Here is a 16960-nt window from a genome sequence, read left to right on the forward strand (position 1 = left end):
AAAGGAAAGACGAGTCTGGCAGGTGGACAAAATGGGAGAGGCACCTTAGGCAGGAAAATAAAACTGTGAGGTCTGGAGGGCCTGGGCCGCAGGGAGGGGTGGCAGGACATGAAGTCTGGCGAGGATTGGGTTTCAGCTGACAGCAGCACAGCGCAGATTTTTTAACTGCAAGTGATACAAGCAATTGGCTGGCTTCCAGCCAGCCAGGAAGAGGGTGACTCTCACAAGGGCAGGGACCAGAGGGCTGGATGGACAGTGGCCATGCAATCCACAGTTCAGGTGACAGAGGGGACAGGTAGAGAAGTGGGACCGTGCAGAGAGCACCAGAGAAGACAGAGGCAGAAGGGCTCTGGGACCAGCTGCAGAGGAGCAGCACAGAGGGTGTCAACGGTGACAGGGAGAAGGCCAGCTTTGAAGGCCACAGTGGTATAGACACCGAGATTCCCCTAAGTGAGATGCACAGAGGGGCAGGTCAGGAAAGAGCTCCATGAGGCTGCACTTCCTTATCAGCAGAGCAGCCCAGAGGGGAGGTTGCACCCTGGGACAGGGCCCTCAGGGAAACAGGAGGGAACCACCCACCCATGCTTAGGACAGGGAGCTGCTCTCTTAATGGAGGGCTTCCTTGGTGGCCTCTTGTGCTGATCCACTTCCACATTCAAGGTTCCTAGTTCAGAAGTGGGATCCAACGTGGCTGGTGTTCATTCAGTTCCTTTCTTTTCCTTTGATGCTGAGACTTGGACCCAGGATCTTGGCATGCTAAGCCCAGTCTCCACCACTGAAGGACACTGCCAGCTGTACTAAGTATTCTTCTGAATGCTACAGCAACAACAAGCCTGGAGAGATGGAGCACCTGTGCTGAGCTGCTGCTCCAAGGAAGCTGCACTGGCTCTGGCCCAGAGGACCACAGAGCTCCTGCCTGTGTGTTTCCTTCTGAAGGATGACAGAAAATGGGAGGGAAGAAGGTGGCAGCAGTCAGACATCAAAACCAAACAGGGAGGGATCTGCTTTCAACCCAGGATGGGCAAGGAGAGGAGAGGAGAGCTCACACAGCATCTGCCACACCCATCCACTGGGACAAACTCCTGCTAGGTCAAGGTTTCTACCATGGCCCGATGACTCTCCCCATGCTCCCAGATTCTCTGTAGCAGCTCATGGGGGCCCGTCATTTGCAATGTGATCGGCATTTCTGGGACAGGACCCAAGCCTACGGTTACAGCCTCAAAGTCCACCGCCCAGGCCTTTGATTTTCTTTGGAGAAGCTTCTCACAAGCCTGGAGGCATGCTGTCTTTTCTCGGCCTCCCCTTGAGAACTTTTCACCATCCATTTACTTTGTACTTAACAGACGCCCCTGAGCCTTAGCTGGTGTAAAGCCCTCTTGGGGCAACACGCTAGAGAGGAGTAGGAAACTTTAAGGCCCTTTGCCACTAAGGGAGGCAGACGAATGAAAGGGCAACACACTAAGTGTGGGCTAATGATAGGTTGCAACTTCCTGGCTACAAGTTCCAGCAGTACCAAGAAGACGTTGCTTGTACGTGCATGATTCATAAATCAAAAGCTCCCCTGTTCTAGGAAAGGATAAGGAATGGTTTCAATGGAGGCTGTCTCTAACGAGAGACTTCAAAGGGGGCGAGGAGAGATAAGGGGAGGTTCCTAGACACTGCATCCTACTTCCTGGGAAGACCTATCTTTTTCCTTTAACCTTTGGATTTTGAGATAAAATAAAAATACAGAAAACTTCACAAAACAAGAATGTTAAGCTTGTGAATTATCCCACCCAAGCTAATCAGCAGATTGCTGGCCAAAATCAGAAACTCCCCTGGCTCACCCACCTGATTGCTAACCTGCCCTGCTGTCACCAGAGGTGATTTTTAGTGGTCATTCATGGTGATCACTTCCTTTAGTCCTTACTGTTTTACTAGCTAAACAGGTCCCCATAAGAACGTGTTTCATTTTGTCTCTTCTGTGAATCTACTATAAATGGAAGCATACAGAAGATGTCCCTTTGCCTCCCTTTTCTTCACTCAACCTTGTTTCTAAGATTCATCATATTGTTAAATGTAGCCAGAGTATATTTATTTTCATGAGTATATAGTATTCCAGCAAAAGACTGTATTACAATTTATGTATCCATAGGTTTTTGGGTTGTTTCCAGGTTAAGACTATTACAAAATACAATTATGCACATTCTTCCAAATATCTTTTGGTACAGTCTGGTATATAACTAGCTGTGGAATTGCTGGTTTCTTTCTGATGTTTTGTTTTGGTTATGCAAAACTAGGGACTGAACCCAGGGCCTTCACAGTGAGCTATATTCCAGCCCTTTTTTAGTTTTTATTTTGAAACAGGGTCTCATTAAGTTGCCCAGGCTGCCCTTGAACTTGGGATTCTCCTGCCTTGATCTCATGAGTAGCTGAGATGAGAGGTGTGCGCCATCCCTCCTGCCTATTGCTGAGTTCTTGACACATATGTTCGATTTCAGGAAATAATAGGCTGTTCACAGTGTGGTAGTACCAGTTTACAGCCCCATGAGCATATCCATCATTCTGTGTCCTCGAAAATGCTTGGCACTGTCAGCTTTTTGTGTGTTTTTTTAAATGTTTTGTTTTTTATTTTTATTTCAGCCATCCTGAAGGGCACACAGTGGCATCTCATAATGTTAATTTGCATTTTCCTAATTACTAATAAAGTTGCATACCTTTTTGTATGTTTACTGGTCATTTGCTTACCCTCTTTCAGGAGGTAACTTCTGCTTATTTTTTTATTAGGTTGTTTTTTTTTTTTTTTTTTTACATATTCTGGATTCAAGTCTCTTGATGGTTATATGCATTGCAAAAATTTTTCTCCTGGAAGGAACTTTAAATGACAAATTAATCCACTGAAAAAAAAATCTGTATCTTTTCTAAGTTGTCAACCACAGGCCAGGCTTTAGCTTTAAAGAGAAGCATTATGAAAGCAGAACATTTAAAGCCAGACATGGTGGTACCCTCTGACTGAGACCAGACTGGGCAACTTGGTAATCTGTGAGATAGTCTCAGACACATAGAGAGAGTCAGATGGATGGATGGATGGATGGGCTGGGGATATAGCTCAGTGCGAAGGCTCTGGGTTTAATATTCAGTGCTGAAAAGAGAGGAAATAAGAAAAGAGAAGGAAGAGAAGGGAAGGGAAGGGAAGGGAAGGGAAGGGAAGGGAAGGGAAGGGAAGGGAAGGGAAGGGAAGGGGAGGGACAAAACGAGACAAGACATTCAGAATCAGACCTGCCAGGGTTAAACCTCAGTTCTGGCTGTGGGGTGTGGGGGCGCATGCCTGTAATCCCAGCACTTGGGAGGCTGAGGCAGGAGGATTGCTGTGAGTTCCAGGACAGCCTGGGGTATATAATGAGTTCAGGGCCAGCCTGAACTATATGAGACCCTGTCTCAAAAGAAAAAAAAAAAAATCTCAGTTCTGCCCCCTTCCTGAGTGCTCACAGGCAAGTCACTAAACCTCTCTGAGCTTTAGGGTCCATGTATGTAATCATCTATTGCATGACTGTTCCATGGTCAGACAGAGGTTATGGACAAACATGCCTTTAAACTAGTGTTAGCTGTTGTTAAATCAGAAGCAATGCTGGCTTCCTGAATGGCTCAGACCAGCTTCCTGAGCTGTCTCAGAGCAGAATTAGCAGAGGAGGCAGCGGCAACCTTTACTGACGTAAGAAATACGATGTTCTCTCTTCTGTCTAAGGCTTGGGCACCTTAAATCCTGGTCCCCCTCCCTCCCAAGTGTTGGGCTGTCCTGCTCAGGGCTGGGAACAGAGCTCCTCCCTGCCTGCCCAGGCAGGAAAACAGGAAGCAGCCTCCACCCTGCCAGGAGGTGGGGCTGCCAAGCTCCCTCTCCTAGGTGGGCAGCCCTCCAGCCCATCAGCACACTGGATGAAGCGGAGACTGGCCACTGGTGGGCCGCACCCAGCCTCCTCCACACTGTGTGCTGAGTCCTGGGGGAGAGCAGTCAGCGAGCCAATGGATGGGCGTGCAGTGTGGTCCTCAGCTGTGCCTTGCAGGCAGCCAGGCAAGGAACCTTTGGGAGCCCAGTAGGGCAGGGACTCAGCCATCCTGGGCCACAGGGACAGGCTCCATCCCTTCCTGAGGTGCATCCCTGAGAGCCCCCCACACCCCCAGACCCATACCTGCTCCCCGTTCCACATACAGGGGGATATGGAAATTTCTTTGAAGATGGCAATTGAGAGCTCAGTAGAAATGCATGTCTTTATTTCATAGCATGGAAGCTGGCTTGCCGGAGTTTTATTATTTTTGTTGGGTTTTTTTTTGGTACCAGGGATCGAACTCAGGTCCTTGAACTTGCAGTGCAGGCGGCGGAACCACTGAGCTAAATCCCTGGCCCTCGCAGGAGTTTTATAAGCTAAAATATTTGAGGGCTAGAAGGACCTTCCCAAATCTTTTCCAGCTTCTCATTTTGAAATGAGAAATTTAGTAGCAGAGCCAGGTGTTCTCGCTCTCTGGGGAGCACTCACAGATTACAGGGTGCCACCCCTTACCTGAAACACTTGGGACCAGAACCAGTTTAGATTCTGGCTCCTTTTTTTTTTTTTTCAGATTCTGAAATATTTGCAAGCATAGGAGATATTTCAGGGATGAGACTTTAAAGAGGAAATTTAGTTATATTTCATTGGCCTAAAGGCAATTTTATACAGTATTTTTGTGTATTGAACAAAGTTTCAAGGTGTGGAATTTTCCTCTTGTAGAGTCATTTTGGTGCACAAAAAGCTTCAGAGTTCGGAGCATCCTGGATTCGAGATTAGGGCGCCTGACCTGTACTTCACACTCAGCTTGACATCTCTGGCCTGCTACAAACTCTGGCACCCACATACTGCAGCCAGCCACAAGCAGGTGCCCAGGACACATGGCCAGGCCCTCTCCCTGGGAAATCTTCTGGAAGGAAAGGTCCTGCCTTCATGAGAAAGAAGCATTGGCAAGGCAAAGACAATGTTTCAAGAATGCTCACAAAGCATCCTGGACTCAAACAACCAAGCTTGAGTCCTTCTTCTGTTCTAGATTCCAGAGGCATCCCCTGAGGAGGTCTCAGCCTAGCTCTCAGAAGCAGGCCCGGGGCTTCCTTGGCACACAGGGTGGGCACTTGGTAGGAACTGATCATTAGAGACATCAGAGGAGACAGAGGAAGAATCTCCAAAATGTGCAGAGGAAAAGTGCTCTGGAAGCAAGAGTCTGCCCACAGCAGATCTTCCGGCTATTTTTGTTTGTGTGGTATTTTTTTTGTTTTGTTTTGTTTTGTTGGTATGGAGGATCAAACTCAGGACCTTGTACTTTTGAGGCAGGTGGCAGCACCACTAAGCTAAATTCCCGGCCCATGTGTGGTTTGTTTTGAAACAGAGTCTATATGTTGCCCAGGCTGCCCTCAAGCAATTCTCCTACCTTCTCCTCCTAAGTACCTGGGAATACAGGTGTGGGCCACTGTGCCCAGCTTCCCCAACTTGTTTATGTTCACACATTTGGCAATCAGCCCTGCCTCCTGCCAGGGCCCCAGATGGGTACTGAGACACAAAGCCCGTCCCCAAGAGCCTACCATCTGCAAGGGAAGCCAAGATGTGGGCTTGGATGAATGGGACAATATACTAGCTAAGGCCCTGGCTGCCTCAAATACATTGTCTACTGCAGGCACAGGGAAGGAAGGGGCTGTCTAGTGTAAATTCAGGCTGGAAAAGGACAGGGACCAGGGACCCTGCTGGAGCCACATCACTCGAGGTCTCAGGAGCCAGCAAAGCCAGGAATTTTTTTCAGCAAAAAAGGAGTTGCAGAAGCAGTCCTGGGCTTTGAGGCCTGGCACTGAGGACAGTGCCTCTGGACAGGCTGTCTGGGGACTGGAAGGATGGGATGACAACCATCCAGGCAGGAGGTAATGAGGGCAGGCACGGTGAGGGGCAGAGGAGGGATGGGCAGAGGGACATCACAGAGCACAGTCACCAGCATGCGGCTGTGTGGGCAGGGGGAGGCAGCACTGACACCAGAGCTGATGGGGACAGGTGGCTACGCTGGGGATTGGAGGTGGGGTGCACACATCCTGGGGGAAGTGGTCACCTAGGCAGGGAAGTCAAAAGGAGATGATGCTATGGAGGTGAGAACCAAAACCATGGGGCGGGGTGGGGAGGCAGAGGAAGTAGAAGGAGGTAAAAGAGAAGTGGGGTGAGCACAGGGCCCTGGACATCCCAAGCACTGGGGAGGCAGAGGAATCGAATAGGTGGGAGCCAAGGCAACAGAGGGACAGAGAGCAATGGTGTAAGGCCAGGTTCTGGCTTTGAATCTCAGCTCTGTCACTTGCTTGAGAACCCTGAGCTAGTTATTAACCCCTCAAAGGCTCAACATCCTCATCTGTAAAATAGGAAGTAAGTATGGGCAGAGCAAAACTCTAAAATCCAAAGTGCTCCAAAATCCAAAACTTTTTGAATACTGACATGATGCTACAAGTTGGAGGTTCCACACCTGATGTCACACGGTGGGTGACAGTTCAAACACAGAAGCACTGAAAATACTGTGTGAAGCTACCTACACATCATGTGTCTATAGATGGAACAAATGAGTTTTGTATTTAGACTTCGGTCCCATCCCAGGACATCTCATCATGTATAGGAAATATTCTAAAATCCAAAAAATATCAAAAATCTGTAACACTTGTTCCTGAGCATTTTGGATAAGGGGCACTCGATGTGTATAATTCATAAATGTGTTGCAAAGATGAACAGGTTAGTTCATGTGAGGCCTTTACCACTTCCACATAGTAAGTGGACAGTGAACATCATTATTATTAGCGAGAAGAAAACCAGAGTACAAAGCCAGCAGCCCAAAGAAAGCTCATAGCTTCCTTCCTGTTTTCAATTGCAGATAAGGGAGTAAAGAGGGTACAGAAAAGGCACAGGCCAGGCCTTGTACACAAGAAGCCATTTCTGATTGCAAAGCAAATGGGGAAACAGGGCTCACTTGCACCTCTCCTGCAAGAAGGTGCCTGCGCAGACCTCAGGCAATGTGTGCGCTTTCTATACCTGGACAAGAAGCAGGAGTAGGAGCTTCTGGGCCAAGAAGGAGTAGGTCCAGAGGGAGCATCAGTTCCAAGGCTCAGGGTGCTACACAGCCTGGCTCTGAGCATTTGTGTTTGCAGAGAACAAACCTAAGACTCAGCTTCTTCCGACCTGAGGAAAGCAGGGACAACTTGGTTTCCCAGGTGTAACTTGGACGCAGCCATCCCCAAGCTCACAGAGTGCCACAGCCAGCGGTCCCCTTCCTGGCTGCCCATGAGAACTTCTGGGGACTTTACAAATTGTCAATGATGACCCCAGATGTCGTGAGACAGTCTCTGCATGGTCAGCCCCGAAAACCAGTATTGTTTTAAAAGAGCTTTCCAGATGTTTGGCCAGGATTAAGAAACACCGGTCCTTCTAGTGTTACCCTAAAACTTTTCAACTGGGAGAACTTAAAGTTGAGCATCTGCTGAAATCATGAGCAAGATGGCAGAGGCACTCCCAATTTAAACATGGAGAAAGGACTTGGCCTTGACTTTGTTTTAGTTTTATTGGTTTTGTGGTTTTGCAGTACTAGGGATTAGACCCAGGTCCTTCACACTGAGCTATAGCTCCAGCCCTTTTTTATTATTTTGAGACAGGGTCTAGTTAAGTTGCCCAGGCTAGGCTCAAACTTGTGATCCTCCTGCCTCAGTCTCCCAGAGTGCTGGGCATATAGTGCTGGTATGCCACCAGACTTGGCTTGTTTTTGTTTTTTTGAGACAGGGTCTTGCTATGTTGCCCAGGCTGACCTTAAACGCCTGGGTTCATGTGCTCCTCCTGCATCAGCCTCCCCTCCTGTAGCTGAAACTACAAGAATGCACTACCACACCCAGCTGCCATCTGATTTTGAGGCCTGGCTGCTCTGTTTATTCACTGTGTGACCATGGAAAAATTAACTGAGCCTCTCTGAATCTGAGCTATCAAGACACAAAGAATGTGAACTTGAGATTCTAAGTGAGATAATGGGTCTAAATCACCTGGCAGGCTCCTAGCGCCCAGCAGGCCCTCAAGAAATACTTCTTTTCGGGCTGGGGATTTAGCTCAGTGGTTTCACTGCCTGCTGCGCAAGCGGAAGGACCCGAGTTCGATCCCCGGTACCAAAAAAAAAAAAAAAGAAATGCTTCTTTTCCTTCCCCTATAGAACCCACTTCTCCTGACTTCCTGCTGCATGATGCATTTTGATCCTGACTCTGTGCTGTGCTTCACTCAAAGACATTCTGACTCTGAAGCCTGAGTCCCCTCCCCAAACCCCATGCTCACCCAGCCCAGGACATCGCTGATCAGACTGGGGCACTGGCTGAAAGGCAGCTCTAAATCAGTGTTGCAGGCGGGGCCTGAGACCCTGACTTCAGCTCTAAGGCTTTGGTGATGCTGGTAAGCATCCTTTGACCACCTAGGAGCCCGCTCAGCCCGCCTCCTGCTGACTCACAGCTCCTCTGGGGCCAGTCTCTGTCTTACTCACCCGTGTCCCCTCCATGGTATGTGCTCCCTAAATGGATGCTGGGAAAATAAACAAACCAGAGAGAAAACCATTTTCTGGCTCAGAAAATACAGTCAGGGCATTTTGTCGGTCTGTGATTGGCAGCCCTCATGATTCATTCCAGAATCACCCTCCTGGCGACCGTGAAGACAGCATGGTGGAACGGGTCTGTGGCTTGGAGCCTGGAGTCCTGGATTTGAATCTCCACCCTGTGGCTCACCAGCAGGATGACCGTGGGCCAGGTGCCAAACTCTGTGTCACAACATCCTCCTCCAAGATGACGATGATCATCCCTAACTATCACCCAGCCCCAGTGAGGGCTAAAACCATGCTTTATAAACTATAAAGTGCTGCCCAGGTGAGCTACCATTACAGCAGTTTCCTGCAGAGCAAGAGCTACTTATCATGTCCCTAACACCTGGAAGTTACTTGTGACATGCTCAACAGGGAAGTGGTTGGGGCATGGAAGCACCTGGACCAGCAGGTACGTCAGCTGTCCCCACTTAGGCAGGGACAGTGGCCACGCGAAGTTCAAGGCTGGTTCCAAGGTAGCTAAGGGTCGAAGGCTTCCTGGAAGAGGCTGTCAGGAGGGAGAAAGCAAGGCTGGCTGAGGGTTCAGGCAGAGGACACAGGACATGAGACAAAGCAGAGTCCATAAATGGGTGGTAGACCGCCTTACAGTGCACGTGGGGTCCAAAGCTAGACTGGGAAGGAAACTTGGGGCCATCAGAAAAAAAAGATCAAGTAGTTACTTATGTCTCCTTCAACCCAAGGTTGAGGTACCTACCCAGGCCCAGGGCTGCCCTCCCTGGGCTAAACAGTAATTTTTTACCCTGGACTACAGTCCCTTTGCCACTGACTGCAAGCCTCAAGCAACAGAGGACACAGGCACAGCCCTGCCCCAGGAAGCTGAGTTTACTGAGGGCCACAGAGAGAAATGGTGATCAGACAGGGGACTGAAACTGGCCAATGTCGTCTTCTGTTAGTCTCAGCCAATCAGTCTTGACTGCACCCACTTCCGCTGTGTTTCTGACTCTAGCGTTTCTTTCTAACATTCTTGGTGGCTGGAATGCTCTGTCCTTCTTCCCTACGAGGCAAGTGCTAACTCATGCAGGAGAGTGTTGTGCAGTGCTGGGAGGCAGCCTGGCCTTCGTCCTAGTGCCATGGTAATGATCCTATTACCTTCCATCTCTCTACAGAAGTTCATCAGAGCCTGCACAGCCAGTTACACATTTGCTCCCTGTGTACTTTCTCCCCAGCCAGATTACAACAGTAACCACTGAAACGCTGCACCACCATCCACAAAAATGCCTTCAGGCGTATCATTTAATTTAATCCTCACAATCATCCCAAAAGGGAAGTATTATCGCTATTTTACTGTAAGGAAACCGAGGCCGAGAAAGGTCAGACAATTTGTCTGAGGACACAAGGCCCATACACATCACACATGCCAAGCTGCAAATCTGAAATGTGTTCTCACTCCAATGCCAAGGCTCTGCCTAGTACTGAGGCACTGCAAGCAGTGGTTAAAGGTTGGGACTACTTGCAGCTGTGTGACCTCCTTCAAGTTACTTAACCTCTCTATGCCTCAGTTTCCTCAGGAGCACAACATGGCCAACACCACCTCAAAAGTTCTCGTCAAGGCTTAAAGAAAATAATACAATAAAGTACTATATTTGGAATAGTGCCAAACATCATAATTAGTTTAAATTATTAGTATATCTTGGGTGATTCTCTTGGTCTCTTAACTCATTAAACTTTTCTAACTCATTTTTATATCTCAATACGTTTGATGGGTAGCCAGTAAAAAAGTAAATTTCCACAGATGGACTAATGCTATATTTTAGGATGGTGCTCTTTTTCTTTTTTTCCCCTTCCTACTCCCCCCACAGTTTCAACAACAGAAAAACTCTTTTACTGCACCAATCTATACCTGCTGTATGTGTGCATACACACACACACACACACACACACACACACACACAGTGAAATCTAGCCAAGTACAAGTGTTCCACAGAGTGTGAGATATTGCAAAACACTGAGCTACACTCTCCCTGTAGGGCTAACCTTAGATGGCTAGGGGATGTGCTGGTCATGGTTGGGAATGTCCACAAACCTAATTTCTATCATTATAGTGGGTCAAACTCTTGTGCATATTTCCCTATCGCTCCAGTTTTTACTTATCTAACACTCCAAAAGTGAGTTGTTACAACTACTTTTTCTTTCAATAATTTGGGAAAGTCTCACATGTCTAGGCAGCTATTTACGGCCAAAAGAAAACTTTTTTTCAGGAGTCCAGATGACAGCCCCAAACTCAGCTGGACCCTGGGTGGTACTGTAAAAGGTCATCTCTGTCTCCCCTCCTGAGTAGGATCACCCCACTTAAAAGTCTCCAAAGGCTTGTGGGTGTGGCCACAGGTTTTAGTAATCAGAGAAAGATGAGATCTCCCAGGGCAAAAAGCTTTATTCTTCGCAAGATTCCATTTATGGAACACTCAGGCCCTCACTATCTTTTCCATCTTTTCTACTTACACAACACAAGGGAGAGGAACCAGCCCTTGGCAGTAGAAACCCAACTGGATCTTCAAAGGTTCCACTGGGAGCAAAAGCGGAGAACAAATCTGCCCATACAACTTTGGCACTGGGATTAAAAGAACTGTTGTACTCTTCGAAATGGATTTTATATACAAGTGAACTGAGGAATACCATAAACATGTCAGCTTTATTCAGTCCAATCAATATACCAAGCATTAAAACTAGGAGGTAAAAATGGATTGTGGCTTTTTGCTGATAACACTGAGGAATTCTGGCTCCCAGCCCTGGTCAGGCCAGGCAATAGGAGGGCGATCTGGCTATTAGCTGTCAGGCATATTTTGGGGATGAAACCAAAACCCCAAGTCAGGGCTCCAGGGACCACTGGGAGCTCATCCTTACAAGCAGCGGGGAGTCGGGCTCGACGCCCCGATTCCTGTGCCCCTCCTCCAGCCCCGAGTCATTTTCCAAGCTCGGCCGCCCTTCGCGTTTCCTACATTCCTTCTCTGCGCTCAGACCCCTTCAGCCCTCGGAGGGCGGACAGCTGGGGTTGGAGGGAGCCAAGCAAGAGGCGCCGAGAAGGGGGTGCTCAGGGCTCCGGGAGAAATCAGTGCAACCAAGAGGTGATCGAGAGGGGAAGAAAGGTCCCCTCACCCTTCACGTCCCCAGGCCAGGGCACCCACACTTGAGTATCCAAGCGGCCCCCTATGGGACACCCCTTTTCTCGGCAACTTTCCCTCCCGCCACCTCGGGTGACCCCTGCCCGGTGCCTACCCGGCACGACTCCCCACGGCCGCTCGGGTCTCGCAGCCCTGCCCGCTGCCAGGCCAGCAGGGGTGTCCTTGGGTCCCCGACTCCTGGGTCCGCCTCGGTCTGCGCACCCGATCCCTCTGCTCACAGCTTCCCTTCCCCAGACCTCTCTTGGGCCTGCAAGACACCTTCTCTCTTCCAACACCGTCCCAGCCACCGTGTCTCTAGGGCTGCCCCAGAGATGCCCCGGGGTCCCTCCTCCACGTCCTCACCTGAGTCCGCTCGAAGCTCTCCCGCTCCGCAGCCTCCGGTCCCGCTCCGACCCCGCGCCTACTCAGTACCTTGGGTAGCGGGTTAGGCACCTGCTTCATAGAGCTGGCCATCCGGTCCATGTTGCCGCGCCGAGTCAGGAGGAGCCCTCACTGGCCGCGGGATCCCCACGGCGCCGCCCGCCTCGCCCTACCCGCGGGAATCCAGCGCTAACGGGACGGCTCCCGTCTCCCACTGGCTGGAAACGCTGTCCATCTCCATGAATCCCCGCCCCTCACCCAGAGGCTTCCCGCACACGCCCCCGCCCCCTCTGGAGCCGCTCCGCCAAGCTGGCCCCTCAGAAACACAGACCTGTCGTGACTGGCTCTGAGGTCTATCCGTCACCACAATCCCGCCCCCCCCCAAGGAGGGAGGCGGGACCTGATGGGCTGCCCTGACCTGTCTCCGACTCCCGGCGCTACGCGCCTGCGCTCCCGCCTCCCGCGAGCTGCCGCCAGCGCTACTCTGGCTGCCTTCGCCAGCAGCTTGCGAGGTCCGGCGGTGGGGCGGCACGGGTCCCTCCCTGGCCATCCCGACCATCTGGGAGCAGCCTGTTGCCACCTCCGAGGCCTGGGACGGGGAAGGCCAGCTCCACGCCTGGTTGGGACTCATGGTCTGCTCCCTCCCGCGTCCGGACCCCGCGTATCCCTCGCTGACTGTCGCGGAGCCGAGATCCCCTAGCGCTGGGTCCGCGGGGATCTTCGGGACTTTCTCTCCGCACGCCGCTGCCTCCTGCTCCCATGAGCACGGCGCCGTGCTCCTCAGTGGAGATGCTCAGGAAAGTCTCAAGTTTCTCATCAAACGCCAGTTTGGATGAAAAAAAAATCTTTGAAACCCAAAAGAATGAATGGCACCTTTAAATGGCATTTGCATTGATGTGATCGTGCATTTGTTTTTGTTTTTCCCGTGCTGGGATGGAACCCAGGGCCTAGCGCATCCTAGGCAGTTTTGTTGTTGCTGTTGTTTTGTTTTAAGGAAGAGCTTTTGGTAAATCCAAAGCCGGACGTAATGGTGCACACCAGTAATCCCAGCACTCTGAGAGGCCGAAACAGGAAGATTGCAAGTTGAGCCCAGCCTGGTCAATTTACTGACTTGGTGAGACCCTGTCTTAAAATAAAAAATGAATGAAAGGCTGGGATGTAGCTTAGTACGAAGGCCCTTGGTTCAGTCCCTAGGACTGGAAAAAAAAAAATCACATTCAATATCCCCGGTACCAAAAAAAAAAATCACATTCAGTAGAGAAGCGAAGGAGAGGGTGGATATTTTCAAGCACTAGGGAGCCGCTACTTTCATTCAGACCCAGGCTTTGCGGGGCTGGCGTTGTGGGGACTGGGTTATGGGGGCAACATGCAAGCGAGGGAGGGAACCCTGGGAGAGGCCAGCAGCAGCTAAGAGGCAGGGTGTAGGTCGGAGGGAAAGGAATGGGTTTGAGCCCAGGGGGAGGGGAAGCAGTAGCCCGTCCCAGTTTGGGGGGGGGGGACTAAGTTGTGATAGTGTGATTGGCGGAAGAGAAATTTCCTTGAGGCTACATCTCTTTAGCCTGGAGGGAGGCCAGGTTCACCTTTCCCTAAATTGTGTTTCTGTAGGGGCTTGTGGCCTCTGCTTAGATTCCTCTGAAGAGAAGTTTCAGATGTCACGTAATTTTCCAATCTTTGTCACCTCTCCAGGTGACATTAACTGAGTAGGGAGCACAGTAGTATGGCTGAGAAAGAAAATTTTAATGAGTTTAGAGAGAGCAGTATCAGCATAGATATGGCAAAGGGCAGGTGGGGTCAGAGGATCCTGGGGAGGAAGGGGAGAGATGGAAGAACACCCAGGCCAAGAGAGGAGGGCCAACCAGGGGACCCTCAGGAGGGCTCTGTAAATTGCACCCTGCTGAGGAGGTAAAGTACACCTGTTTGGGGTGTATCCATCAACCAGGGCATCGTGGTGTACGCCTCTCATCCCAGCACTCTGGAAGGCTGAAGCAGGAGGATCAGAAGCTCAAGTCCAACTTAGTTACTTAGTAAGATCTTATCTCAGAGTAAAAAAAAGGGGGATGTGAAGGCCCTGAGTTCAATCCCCAGTATCCCCAAAGAAAAAAGAAAATGACAAAGAAACTGTATGCATCAGAGTTGTAGCAGAAGAGGGATTGAACACTCAAAGGGCTAAACAAGAGTTTGAAAAGGAACTCTGGCCAGGCATAGTAGTGCACACCTGTAATCTTAACACTCAGGAGGCTGAGGCAGGAGTATCTTTGCAAGTTCCAGGTCATCCTGGGCTACATAGTTCAAGGCCAGCCCGAACTACATAGTGAGACCCTGTCTACAAACAAACAAACAAAAAGGAACTATGTACAGAAGTGTGATCTGGGTTAGGGACACTCGCCAAGTAGGGTAAAGCACCAGGGTGCATTGGAATGGGGAAAGCTATTTCCATCTGTGGACCCGAGGGCAGGGCTGGACTGGAATCAGTTGGGGCCTGTCCTCCTGGCAGAGACACCTGCCACCTGTCCAGAGCTGTGGCCCTAAGTAGAAAACCACAGTCATTGCAGAATAGTGTTGGGGCAGGTTGGGATGGGATCTGGGATGAACCCACAATCTCTCCCTCTCTTCTCTGATTTCCTATTAGTGCCTCCCTTTGGGTGAACCTACTTGGAAATCAAGGGCAAGGTGATTCAGGCACCTCTGCTGTACCGCTCTTTCTAGGCACAGAGTGGGGTACAGAGTAAAGAGCTGGGTCTGGAAGGGCAAACGGAGGTTCCCAGCACAGGGGCCCAGAGGAGAATGCTTTTGAGGAAAAAGGCCAGAGAAACAGACAAGATTCCTAGTACTATCACCTAGACCTGCCCATTCCCGCATTGAGTCCTGCATTGAGCTCCTGCCTTGGACCTAGCAGAAGAGTGATTTATGACCCTTTGTCTGGATTTTATGGCATCAATAAACATGGGCCCTTTAAACTGGGATTAAGGGACCAGCCTGGTTCTTATTAGAGTAAACCAGAGTAGGAATCAGGAATTTGTGATTTGCATGCTACCTCCTCCATGAAACTCAGAGCAAGTTAAAAACAAACATCTCCCACTTGCCAGAGCACCCAAACCCTCTGCCAAGCAAAGGATAAAAGAAGTGTTCTCCCCAGGGCTGTGAACTACAGGGCTCTACTGACAGGCTGGATTCAGTTTATTTTTAATCCCAGCAACATAGGAACCACTTGTTTCATATCTTTGAGGGACACCCTGTTTGGGGACATGAAACTCTAATCTCTGGGAAACCTGTAAGCATCTTAGCACCTCTTTCTAATAAAATAATGCGATGAGTTTTGATATATATACATATATCTATGAAGCCATCACCACAATCAAGACAGTGAATATATTCATCACCCCAAATGCTTTCTCTTGTCCCTTTGTAACTCATCCCCTACCTCCCCTCAAACCCCTGTGCCCAGACAACTACTAATCTGCTTTCTGACCCTACAAATTTGTTTGCTTTTTTTTTTTTTTTTTGGAGATAGGGTCTCACTATGTCATTCAGGCTGGCCTTGAACTCACTGTGTAGCTCAGGCTGGCCTCAAACTCATGGTGATCCTCCTGGGTCAGACTCTTGAGTGCTGGGATTATAAAAATTCACCACCACCACACCCAGCTTTTTTTTTTTTAAGGAACCGAATACATGTCTTCACACATGCTCTCAGTTACTCTGCCACTAAGCTATGCTCCCAGCCCCCTAGAATTTTATATGAATAGAATCATACATGATGTATTCTTTTTTGTTTGGCCTTTTTCACTAAGGATAATTATTTTGAAATGCATTGTGTTGTCATAGGTTATTCCTTTTTGTTGTTGAGTGGTGTTCTCATGTATAATTCCACAATTTGTTTATTGTGTGAAAAAGTCAAAAGGCTGATGGGCTTTTGAGTTGTTCTTAGTTTTTGACCGTTACCAGAAAAAGCTGCCATGAATAGCCTTGCACAAATCTTCATAGGAACATATAACTTCATTTCTCTTGTATAAATACCTATCATGGCCTGAGTTATATGGTAGGTGTGTGTGTGTAACTTTTTAAGAAATTGCCACATTGTTTTCCAAAATAGGTGTACCATTGAACATTCCCACTATCGGTGTATGTGAGTTCCAGTTGGTTTAAATCCTTGTCAACACTTGATGTGGTCAGTCTAATTCTAATTAGAATCCCATAGATGTTTGAGTTTGTATTTTTCAATGACTAATAATGTGGGGTTTTTATTATTTGCTTATTTGACATCTATATATTCTCTCTGGTTTATTTAAATCTTTTGCCCATTGCCCACGCCTATACTGGAGATTGGACTCAAGACTTCTCCTTTATCCATTTTTAAAGCTTTTTATTTTGAAATAATGTAGATTTACAGAAGAGTTACAAGATTACAAGAACTTTCTTTATATCTTTTGCCTAGCCTCTTCTAATAACATTTTACATAATCATGGTACAATTATTAAAACCAAGGAACTAAAATTGGCACAATACCATGAACTAAACATTTGGATTTCACTACATACTTACATATTTATTTTGTTGCAGGATCCAAGCCAGAATCCCCCATTGTCATTAGTTATCATGTTTCTTTCGCTTTTTCCTGGTCTTTTATGACTTTGACATTTTTGAATAGTGCTGACCAGATGTTATGTAGGATATTGCTTGATTTGGGCTTGCCCTGGGTTTTCTCATGAGTAGACTGATGTATGAATCTTTGGTAAAATACCACATCAGTGATGTGTCTTTCTTGGGACATTCTAGCACGAAGTACATACTGTCTGTATGTGTTCCCGCTAATGAGATGAACCTCAATTATTGGTTATGGC

General features: G+C 48.7%; 1 protein-coding gene across 2 annotated transcripts in view; it reads right to left on the reverse strand.

The window, feature by feature from the left end:
• Hip1 (huntingtin interacting protein 1) overlaps window positions 1-12298 on the reverse strand; it is a 146381-nt gene extending 134083 nt beyond the window's left edge. For both annotated transcript variants that reach the window (XM_087196271.1, XM_087196269.1), the window contains exon 1: window positions 12105-12298. In XM_087196271.1, the coding sequence (XP_087052397.1) occupies window positions 12105-12224 (120 nt within the window). In that variant the 5' untranslated portion in view covers window positions 12225-12298. The remainder of the gene's footprint in view (window positions 1-12104) is intronic.
• Window positions 12299-16960: the final 4662 nt, after the last annotated feature.

The sequence above is a fragment of the Heterocephalus glaber genome, unplaced genomic scaffold (assembly GCF_053883595.1).
Source record: "Heterocephalus glaber isolate CG9 unplaced genomic scaffold, H.glaber_assembly_v1.0 deba00001610, whole genome shotgun sequence".
NCBI lineage: Eukaryota > Metazoa > Chordata > Mammalia > Rodentia > Bathyergidae > Heterocephalus > Heterocephalus glaber.